Raw genomic sequence first — 12,658 nt, forward strand, 5'->3', positions numbered from 1 at the left:
TTGACTGCTAGTTCTACTCAAACAGCACATGATTACTCCCTATTTACCTTGAAGAAAGGTGAAGACTTATTGATTGTATTAGTCTATATTGATGACTTACTAATCACAAGAAATAATACAAAAATGATTATTAAGGCTAAAGACAGTTTGCATCAACAGTTAAAGCTGAATGATCTAGGAAAACTCAAATATTTTATGGGCAATGAAGTGTTGAGTTCTCCAAAAGGTCATTCTAAATCAAAGAAAATACATTTTAAAACTTATGATTGATGTAGGCCTCATTGTTGCCAAGCCTGCACCTATTACTCTTGAATCCAATCTGAGACTCACCTTATTAGACCAAGATTTAGTAACTAGTTCTACTGGAGATCACATTACCCCACACCAAAGACTAATTGGTAAACTTCTCTATGCCACTATTACCAGACCAGACATTAGATATACAATGATGTGTCATGTATTTACGATATTTTCGACTCTCAAAATGGTGAATTAGTGTGTGTTGCAAACATGTTTCTATAGATATAATGTGTTTTTTTTTTATTTTGCAGATAAACTAAGTCACACATAAGTTTTGATGATTTTGTGGGTCTGAGTACTATTTTGCTGAGTATTGAGGAGTATTAGCCTAACAACGGACCGTAGTACCTTGAATGAGCCATGGTGGCAGGCGTAGAGATGATGAGACAAGGAAGTTGTGCTAGAGGTGCTAAGTACAACTTCATGAAACCCACCACGGACCATGGTAGGTGTCGTACTGATGATCTTGTGAAGGTGCTGATGGTATAAAATTTGGCCAAGTGTAACTCCACGGAATCCATCACGGGCTATGGAGTCTACTACAGATCATGCTGGATGATCGTGAAGGCTGAGGACAGATGTGGGAGAATTGGCAATGTCTATCAACATGGAGGTCAATACGGGCCGTATTCATCACCACGGGCCGTGAGGATTGCCCGTAAATAAGTGAAGAGCTACACAATATTGAAGCCCAAGTTAAACACTACGGGAGAAAGATCACGGACCATGAAGTCTAGTACGGTCCGTAATGGTCGAGCATGAAGCATGCCGACTTCAGTTATTTGATTTTGTATTTCTATAAATACCCGAATTTATTTTATTTTTAGGGTTCAATGTTTTTACTGGGTTTTGAGTATTTGTGAACATATTGAAGCTAAAATTAGTTAATTTGGAGATTGATTTTTGGAATATAATTTCGATTTTCATCCTTGTATCGTGATTCGTGTGATTGATTCAAGATTGACTTTTTCATCTGCGTAGGTATTCATTTATGAATTCTTCACAATCCTTGTTCTTTTACTTACAAGTATGAGTAGCTAAACCCATAAGTAGGGTTGTGGAAACCCTAATGACTTAACTAGAATAGGCAAAAGTAGGATTGATATTCGTGATTTATTTTTGTATGTATTGTGATTTCTTTATTTAAAAGTCTTTTTTATTATGTGCACGCATTAAGAACTTTCATGTATTCGTTGTTTGCCCGGGAGGGAGGTACTAATTAGGAAAAGAATTTCACAACAGAAATTCGAAGAGTCTGAATTCGAAAGAAGGGATAAACTTTATCTAAGTTACTTGAGAGCGGAAAGAGATAGTACTCTAGGATCTAGGGTGGGGGTTAGTAAAGTATACATTCTGAGACCGGAAGGAGATTAATGAGATACATCTAAGAAGGACTGGGAGGTGAATTAAATGTTACCTAACTCGCTAGATCTTGCATGCAATATAATAAACAATATCATGAATACGATTAGCCTATTAACTTACAAGTCATGGGGAACACAATCCTAGTCTAGTCTTTCTATTGTTTGCAACCTTAATCTTGTTTACTTGTTATTACTTTGTCGTTTGTTCTTAAATCATAATCAAAAATTCCACTTTTACTTTATGCAAGTTTGTTTTCGGGAAGTAGTAATTATAACTGAATAGTGATAGCTAATAGAATTTGTTTCAACTTATTCCCTGTGGATTCAACCCCGACTCTTAGTTGGGTATATTAAAATATACTGCTAACGATCGTCTATATCTCTTTTTATAGGTGTAATTGAGCGTTATCATGCAGTACAAACTCTTAGTCAATTTATGCAGTCTCCTAAGAAGTCACATTAGGACACAACTATTAGAGTGGTTAGGTACTTAAAAGGCACAGTAGGTCAAGGGTCTGGTTACATGCCAAGCCTACTGCTATGCTTACTTGATGGTGTGACTCTTATTGGGCTACTTTCCCTAACACTAGAAGGTCTATCATAGGATATGTGGTCAAATTTGGTTAGTCACTAGTGTCTTGGAAATCCAAGAAACAACATACTGTCTCCAAGAAATCTGCTGAAGCTGAGTATAAGAGCATGGATTCAGACTTCATCTGTATCTGAGGTTACTTGGTTATTAGGCTCGTTCACTGATCTAGGCGTTCCCATTCATGTGCTTGTTACCATTCTAAGTGACAGCAAGTCAGCCATTCAATTAGCCTCCAATCTAGTCTTCCATGAAAAGACCAAGCACATAAAAATAGATTGTCAGTTTATCAGGGATAAGATCAAAACAGAGATGGTTGAAACTGTCTATGTTCACACTCAACAACAAGTTACAAACTTATTGACAAAAGGATTGAGTCAAGCTCAACATTCACATCTTCTAGGCAAGCTTGATGTGCTTAATATTCTGCACCTTTCAGCTTGAGGGTGTGTGTTCTAATTCATCATGTAATGAACCTGATCCATTAGTTAGTAGTGATACATAATGAATCTGGTTCATTAGTTAATTACTATACATTACATTATCTAGTCACTAATCATTAGTTTGTTATTTGGTAGTTAGGCATTCAGGCTATAAAAGCCTCTCATTCTGTAAATAAAAGTTTAGCTAAGATCAATAACATTTTCTCTCTTCAACCTGTTTCGACTTCTTCTCAGTTCATTGATGAACTGGTGAGCTTCCAAGCTATCAGTTTCACAGATAATGATGTTGATGCAAAAGTAAATGTTTATATTCACTCGATTCAATTTATGTGAGTTAGTTTTATTTAGCAAGTAATATTAATTATTTTTTTTGAAATTTATGATTTAAAATAAGTCTGAAATATTTATATGAATATAAATTATTTTATTAAGACTAAAATAGTTATTTAAAATTTAACTATTATCATATATCTCATTTTTTTTTGGAATTGAATAAAAAGAAAAGTAAGTAATTAGAATAAAGAGAGTAATAAATTAGATGGTTAATTTCTAAACATCTCTGTACTAGGATTTAGTTACAAATAGACCTTTATTTTTTTAAAACACTTACACCTTCTATATCATGGAATAACACCCGTTATGATGTTACGTTATTCCTATTTTTCTAAAAATATTTATATTTTATATCTTTTACATAATAAAATCTACACAACTAGAGTTTCATCTAACTAATTATATATAATTTTGAATTGCTTAAATAGAAAAGAGAAATTGCTATATAATAAAATATTACTATATATATATATATATATATATATATAAAGTGCAAGAAAATTATTCGACACCATACCAAGTCTGGTAAATATGAGGTTAAATCGGGATATAACTTAGCTAGAGAAATGACTAGATGTGGACAAGTGAGTAGTGAGAGACCCCAATCTAGTTATTAGTCTTTTTCAAAAAAAAAAATTATGGTCTATGATATTAAGAATAAGTATAAGCACTTTATTCGAAAATATATTTTGAATGTGTTATTGGTCGACTACATTATATCCAATAGAATGAAACACATGTGTGAAGTATGTAATGGTTATGAAATCGAAAATGAAACCATCGATCACATGTTTTTTTAGATGTTCTAGTGCTCAATTAATTTGAAAAATTTGCCCCCATTAATTAACCTAATTTAGAAAATACTATAAATTTTGCTAGATGATGGTATGATATTTTTACTAATGCTAAATAATATTCTGATTCTATTGAGCTTATAAAATTAAGTATTTCTATCATGTGGCTAATTTGGAAGGAAAGAAATTCAAAGAGTTTCAATAGAAAATTTTCTAAACCCGAGAAAATTTTAAACAAGACTTTGTTTGATTTGCATGAATATGAAAACAACTTGCTTCCCATTATTTTTCCTATAACTATACATGTTTGTACTAATAACATAAATATAATTATGGCACAAGATGGTATTATTTCGTTTGCATCATATGCTAGTTTACCTAAATATGGCGAAAAGATGGCAAGCATTGATGTGGCAGTTGTGGATAGTTGTGGTAACCTGTTTTAAGTCTTTGGTACCCCAATTTGATATGTTGGGAAGGCCATCACTGTTGAAGCCATTGCAATGCGTACAACGTTGAAAAATGCTAGAGAAAAGGATTGGTCAAAGGTGCAAGTCTTATCAGTTGTAAAAAATGCGATGCATATAGTACTACAAAAAAAATGTAATTTCATAAAAAACAGAGACTACTTGTGAAGACATTTAAAAATTTATGAGATTCTCAATGTGGTGCATTTTTCAAGATCTTGGAGTATAGTAGCACATAATTTAACAAAATTTTCTAAATCGTTAGTACATAAAGTTGCTTAATTTTATGCTTTTTCTAGATGGATTGTGACTGATGCTATCACTGTCACATCATCATATTTAACTCTTTGAACCTTTTTAGGCATTAATATAACATGTCTGTTATTATCAACCAAGTAATATCAACCAAGTAATATCAACCAAGTAAAATAGTTGTCCACTTAAAATGGTGGATAGTCCATTTACTTTTTAAGTGGGTAAAATGCCCATTAATATTTTCCTCCACTTGTAAATATGGCTATAAATATAGCCTTAAACTTCAATGTAAAAACACACAAACACATAAAAGAAAGAATTATTATTACTCTCTCTATATTACTACTCTCTCTATTAATACTTTCTATATACATATTCTCTTGTTCTTCTTCCTTTATAAAATTGTCATGTTAGTTAATTTATAACACGTTAACAGCACGAAGCTCTAATTTTTCAGAAAATTAACTTCTATATCAGGTATATCTACTAAAGAAATTTAATTTTTAAGTTATCTTTGTTACTTTCAAATTAATTTTCATCATGTCAAACTTGTCAAAATTGGAATTTGTGGCACTTGATATTTCTGGTAAAAATTATTTGTCATGGGTACTTGATGCTGAAATTCACCTTACCGCTAAGGGTCTTGGTGATGCTATAATTGAAGGAAATACAGCATCAAGTCAGGATAAAGCAAAGGCTATGATTTTCCTTCGTCATCATCTAGATGAAAGCCTAAAAATGGAATACTTGACAGTGAAAGATCCACTTGAATTGTGGAAAGACTTAAAAGGGAGGTATGACCACCTCAGGGCAACGGTATTGCCAAGGGCTCGTTATGAGTGGATGCACTTACGGTTTCAAGATTTTAAAACCGTAATTGAGTATAATTCTGCTGTATTTAGAATAACTTCCCAATTAAAATTATGTGGGAAAAATATAAATGATGAGGACATGTTAGAAAAGACACTAACTACTTTTCATGCCTCTAATGTAATATTACAGCAGCAATACCGTGAAAAGGGTTTTAAAAAATACTCTGAATTGATATCATGCCTTCTGGTGGCTGAACAACATAATGCCCTTTTAATGAAAAATCATGAAGCCCGTCCCACTGGAACTGCTCCGTTACCGGAGGCAAATATGGTAAAAGCACATGGCCAGTCTGAAAGAAGACATAATAAATATCAAGGTCATAATAATGTGCGTGGGCGTGGCAATGGCAGAGGACGATATAATAATCGTCGTGGTGGTGGTCAACATAAAAGGGAGAACAATATCAGTTCTCAAAATGGCCCTTCAAAAAGTAACTGTCATCGTTGTGGCATGAAAGGCCACTGGAAAAATGAATGTCGGACGCCTGAGCATTTTGTAAGACTTTATCAAAATTCTTTTAAAAGAAAGGCAAATAGAAGTGGTGCCTCTTCTTCTAATGCTCGGATAGAGTCACACTTGGCGTTCGAAAATAATGTTGAGGCAAGGCCTTTGAATAATGATAATATTGAAGCAAATATGGCCTTAAGGGATGATGATTTTAATGACCTCAATGATATTACTCATTTGGAGGTTGAAGATTTTTTTAAGGATCTTAATTGATGTTTAATTTTATGTTTTTCAATATGTTATCATGTACTTTGAATTATTGTGTTTTTACGTTTATGTATTTGAAGAAAAAAAAATAATAATCAAGGTTACATTTTTATGATAATTGTATATTATTTATTACATTGTGCTATTTTACAATGTTGTAATTAATTACTATTAGTGTGCTATTATTTAATCTTAATATCATATTGTTACTAAAAATAATATTCGCCTTATTTAATGTCATTATAATAACTATTTATTCTTGTTAATGTTTTAGACATTAATAATATATAATGATTGTATTATTTTTGTCAAATAAACAAATTATCTATACATGATGAATAATATTATATTAATGTTTTATAATATTTTATATTTGTTTTTAATACTTGTGTATAATATTTATTTAAGGTTAATAAGTATACAATTCCATAAACTAAATTATTGTAACATTCATCATAATTGAATCATATAATTTTTTAAATTCTAAATTACCATAATTTAACTTTTAAAAAAAAGGGACTTATGTTTTTCTAGCAAAATTGTTACTTATTTTATTTCTTACAATGCATTTTTATTTTATGAAGATAAATAAATTTATCAGTCTTCAATTGGATTCAAGATGAATAATGGAGATATGTGCATTTTGGATAGTGCCACAACTCATACGATATTAAAAGAAAAGAAATATTTTTGTCATTTGATTATGAAAAAGGCCTATGTCAATACAATATCTGATAGTACAAAATTAATTGAAGGCTCTGGAAAAACAGCCTTATTACTACCTGGAGGAACGATATTGGTAATTGATAATGCATTATATTGTAGTAAGTCTCAAAGAAACTTGTTAAGTTTCAAGGTTATTCGCCAAAATGGCTATCATATTGAGACTGCAAATGAAGGAAAGGTTGAATACCTTTATATTACTACAATAAATATGGAAAAGAAAATTGTGCACGAAAAATTACCTGCACTTTCTTCTGGGTTGTACCATACAAATATTGGTACTGTTGAATCACATGCCATTGTAAACAAAAGGTTTACTGATTCTAATGATTTTATCATTTGGCATGACCGGTTGGGCCATCCCGGTTATAATATGATGCGCAGAATTATTGAGAATTCACATGGACACACTTTGAAGAATCAGAAAATTCTTCTTCCCAAGGAAAACTGATTATCAAACCATCAGCAACTAAGGTTGGGATTGAATCCCCTGCGTTTCTGGAACGTATACAGGGTGATATATGTGGGCCAATTCACCCTTCATGTGGACCATTCAAATATTATATGGTCTTGATAGATGCATCTACAAGATGGTCACATGTATGCTTATTATCAACTCGCAACATGGCTTTTGCGAGATTGTTAGCTCAAATTATAAGGTTAAGAGCACAATTTCCAGATTATGCATAAAGACAATTCGTCTTGATAATGCTGGTGAATTCACATCTCAAACATTTAATGATTATTGTATGTCGATTGGAATAAAAGTTGAGCATCCGGTCGCTCATGTACATACACAAAATGGTCTAGCAGAATCATTGATTAAACGCCTCCAATGGATAGCTAGACCATTGCTAATGAGGACAAAACTTCCTATTTCAGTATGGGGGCATGCTATTTTGCATGCAGCAGCACTTGTGCGCGTAAGGCCAACAAATTATCATGAATTTTCCCCATTACAGTTGGCGTTTGGAAGGGAGCCAAATATATCCCATCTTAGAATATTTGGGTGTGCGGTATATGTCCCAATTGCTCCACCGCATCGCACAAAGATGGGTCCCCAAAGAAGGTTGGGAATATATGTTGGGTATGAATCTCCTTCTATTATAAAATATCTGGAACCTATGACTGGAGATTTATTTACGGCAAGATTTGCTGATTGTCATTTTGATGAATCAGTATACCCAACATTAGGGGGAGAACATAAGCAGATGAAAAATGAGATAGATTGGAATTCATTGTCACTATCTCATTTAGATCCTCGAACAAATCAATGTGAGCAAGAAGTTCAAAAGATGATTTATTTGCAGAATATTGCAAATCAACTGCCGGATGCATTTACTAACCTTCCACGGGTTACTAAATCGCATATCCCAGCTGCTAATGCTCAAGTTCGAGTTGATGTCCCGGTAGGATAACTTATTCAGGCAAATGAATCTAGACCACGCTTAAAACGTGGAAGACCATTTGGTTCCAAAGATAAAAATCCTCGAAAAAGGAAAGGAATGAATGATCAAGATGATCATAATTTGGAGGCGAGTGCTCAAGAAGAGCCCAGAGACACAACAAATGGTGATACCACCGAGGAGGTCCAAGTACCTGAAAATAATGAGAATGAAGAAATCTCAATAAGTTATGTCTCGACAGGAAAACGGTGGAACCGAAATAATATTGTGGTCGATAATATTTTTGCTTATAATGTTGCCATTGAAATAATGCAACAAGATAAGGATCTTGAACCAAAATCTGTCGATGAATGCAGACAGAGAAATGATTGGCCAAGATGGAAGGATGCAATTCAAGCAGAGTTAACTTCACTTGAAAAACGTGAAGTTTTCGGATCAATAGTTCGAACACCTGAAGGTGTCAAGCCAGTAGGGCACAAATGGGTTTTTGTGCGTAAACGAAATGAAAAGGGTGAAGTCGTAAGATATAAAGCACGACTTGTAGCCCAAGGTTTTTCGCAAAGACCTGGCATTGACTATATGGAAACATATTCCCCTGTGGTGGATGCAATTACTTTCAGGTATCTAATGAATTTGGCAGTTCATGAAAAGCTTGAAATGCAGTTAATGGACGTGGTCACTGCCTATTTATATGGCTCATTGGACCACGACATTTTTATGAAAATTCCCGAAGGGTTCAAAGTGCCTGAAGCATACAAGGATTCTCGAGAAAATTGCTCAATAAAACTTCAAAAATCCTTGTACGGGTTGAAACAATCAGGGCGAATGTGGTACAATCGTCTTAGCGAATATTTGCTAAAAGAAGGATATAAAAATGATCCAATTTGCCCTTGTGTCTTTATGAGAAGGTCTGGATCTGAATTTGTCATAATAACAGTATATGTTGATGATTTAAATATTATTGAAACTCCAGAAGAACTTTCAAAGGCAGTAAAATGCCTGAAAAAGGAGTTTGAAATGAAAGATCTTGGAAAGACAAAATTTTGTCTTGGTCTACAAATTGAACATTTTACAAATGGGATATTTGTCCATCAGTCAACATATACTGAAAATATTTTAAAGAGATTTTATATGGATAAAGCACACCCATTGAGTACTCCAATGGTTGTGAGATCTCTTGATATTAATACAGATCCGTTTCGGCCTTATGAAAATGATGAAGAACTTATTGGTGCTGAAATACCATACCTTAGTGCAATTGGTGCATTAATGTATCTTGCCAACAATTCTAGACCAGATATAGCTTTCTCAGTAAACTTGTTAGCAAGATTTAGTTCTTCACCAACACGCAGACACTGGAATGGAATTAAGCATATATTCAGATACCTTCGAGGTACCATTGATATGGGATTGTTTTACTCAAATGATTCCACGTCACAATTGATTGGTTATGCAGATGCGGAATATTTATCTGATCCCCATAAAGGTCGATCGCAAACAGGCTATTTATTTACATGTGGTGGTACAGCTATATCATGGCGTTCAACAAAGCAAACTATGGTTGCCACTTCCTCAAATCATGCAGAGATAATAGCCATTCATGAAGCAAGTCGAGAATGTGTTTGGTTAAGATCAATAACTGAACACATTCAAGAAACATGTGGTCTTTCTTTGACAAAAGACGCTCCAACAATATTGTATGAAGACAATGCTGCATGTATAGCTCAACTGAAGGGAGGATACATCAAAGGATACAGAACAAAACATATTTCACCAAAATTCTTTTTCACTCATGATCTTCAAAAGAAGGGTGAAATAGATGTCCAACAAATTCGTTCAAGTGACAATTTGGCGGATATGTTCACCAAAGCATTGCCAACATCAACCTTTGAGAAAATGAGATACAAAATTGGAATGCGTCGTCTTCGAGATATTAAGTGATATTTTCATTAGGGAGAGCAAAATACGCGCTGTACTCTTTTTCCCTTAGTCAAGGTTTTATCCCACTGGGTTTTCCTGATAAAGTTTTTAATGAGGCAGCACTCAAGGCGTATTATCAGATATGTGTACTCTTTTTCCTTCATTAGGCTTTTTCCCACTGGGTTTTTCCTAATAAGGTTTTAACGAGGCACATTTCTCGTGGACATCCAAGGGGGAGTATTATCAACCAAGTAATATCAACCAAGTAATATCAACCAAGTAAAATGGTTGTCCACTTAAAATGGTGGATAGTCCATTTACTTTTTAAGTGGGTAAAATGCCCATTAATATTTTCCTCCACTTGTAAATATGGCTATAAATATAGCCTTAAACTTCAATGTAAAAACACACAAACACATAAAAGAAAGAATTACTATTACTCTCTCTATATTACTACTCTCTCTATTAATACTTTCTATATACATATTCTCTTGTTCTTCTTCCTTTATAAAATTGTCAAGTTAGTTAATTTATAACATCTGTTGGTTTTTTAAAAAAAATTACTATACTCAATGTGGTGAGATTTGTGAAACTAATCATGTCTTTATGCCTATTATCATAACGTTTAGTGTTCAAGAGCATTTATACTTGATCAGTTTACAGAGAAATAACATTTACCATTATAAGATTAGTATTTTCATTTTTTTTGTAACCATAAGCTATAAATATAGAAGCAATAAATTATTTTCATTATATCTGTAAACATAAGAGATGAAAATTTGTCTCTCTAGCTCAGTCTTCAGGTGAATGAGAGTACAAATGCAACTAGGTACTTAAAAGGTCGATGATTAAAAAAAGGAGAGACCGATGAACTAAGCTTCCGCTCTGTGCTGGGCCACAAGGGTGTATCGTAACGAAAAATGCAAACTTTCAGTTCTTCAATTGTCCTGCTGGTGCAAACAATGGATCCATTATTTTTCTCCATGCTTTGTAGTCCATTGGTGACCCAGCATCAGGCAGAGGAAACCCGTTTACGAAGAAAAAAGGCGTTCCATATACGCCTTTCACACAACCATACTGCCAAAATATGTATACACAAATGTAAGTTTTGGCATAGGTGAAAGATATACACACAATGTATAGGGTAATTGAGCTTAATTAGCATACCTTGAAGGAAATTCTTGTTGCTTGATCAGTTTTGGGGTCAGTAAATCCAGCCTTTACAGCAGCATAATTCGAATTCCCAATTGCATTGGATGTAAATTTTACAATTTCATCTACAACAGATGCTTTGGACAAGTTGAAAGTTGCTTTGCCATAAAATTTGTCCTGTTCAACCAGGCACAATTAAAGCCAAAACTATATATATAAAATATATGTCTAGTAACATAATTTGTTACAGAAGAACGTTTTTCGCGTACAATTTGATAAGTAGTACTCTGTGTAAGTTGTGAATTCAACTAATTCATGTTCTTTCATAGTTATAGTTTTGTCATGAATGATGAACAATCAATGGCCTAGTTTTCTATTAGATTCTTGTAAAGCCTGAAAAAGGACAACTGGATGCATGAAGCAATTTGCGTTCATACAGGATATGGAGAGGGAATGCACCCAAAGGATGTAACGTAGACAGCCTATCCTGAAACAAGCATTAGTAGCTGATTCCACGACTGAGTATTTGTATATTAGTCTTGCTTGATTTTCAAAATTCCATAAAGTTTTTTTCAACATATAACATTATCAAGATAGTATAAGCATGTCAAACTTCAAAGCAGAGTTTGTAAGATCTTTCTTTTAAAATATAGATCAGTTAATCAGTGAATTGTCAAATCTTGGTAACATAGTTTTGCAGAAAAGAAGCCTTAGCGTAACAGGTAAAATTATTTTCATGTAACCAGCCTTGTGGAGGTCGTCACATGTTCAAACGGTAAAACACTCTCTTACAGAAATGCATGATAAGACAACGTACAAATAGATTTATACCTGTTGATCAAAGAAAGATTCTAGTAATTTGTATGTAGCAGAAGTATTCAACTTATTAATAATGTGCAAAGCTCGCGATGAAATAAATGCATTGTCATGATACCTGCAAATTAATTAGAAAAAAAATAAGATGACTATCAATAAGCTAGACTAAAGTTTTAAATGAAATTGAGAAATGAGCATACGTACGGTAAAGGGAACGGATGAACAACGAGAGAGATACGAGAACCGTAGTGTTGGAGAGCTAGCTTGAGAGGTGGCCATGAATCTCGACTGTCAGGGCACACCGGATCAAAGAAAGCCTCAATTAATATAGACTCTTCTTTCGCAATTCTGTTCTGGTACCAAAACCCGTCTTGTTTAGACGGAATTGTAACTTGAGCACTCGCAAAACCAATAAATATTACTAGTAAAACAGAATTACAGTACTGGATTTTCCAAAGCTCCATTTCTTGCAATAGATATTTAACTCTGTGTATTTTTCAGATTTTTTT

At 33.5% G+C, this 12,658-nt stretch overlaps 1 protein-coding gene across 1 annotated transcript; it reads right to left on the minus strand.

Annotated features, from left to right (window-relative positions):
- Positions 1–10,909: 10,909 nt before the first annotated feature.
- On the minus strand, positions 10,910–12,658 carry LOC129890208 (uncharacterized). Its single transcript, XM_055965774.1, has 4 exons — positions 12,354–12,658; positions 12,165–12,267; positions 11,349–11,510; positions 10,910–11,258 (listed from the first exon to the last, which is right to left on the minus strand). Exons 1-4 carry the CDS (start codon positions 12,611–12,613, stop codon positions 11,112–11,114), a joined length of 672 nt encoding a protein of 223 aa, XP_055821749.1. The 5' UTR covers positions 12,614–12,658; the 3' UTR covers positions 10,910–11,111.

Source organism: Solanum dulcamara, chromosome 1 (assembly GCF_947179165.1).
Source record: "Solanum dulcamara chromosome 1, daSolDulc1.2, whole genome shotgun sequence".
In the NCBI taxonomy this organism is placed as follows: domain Eukaryota; kingdom Viridiplantae; phylum Streptophyta; class Magnoliopsida; order Solanales; family Solanaceae; genus Solanum; species Solanum dulcamara.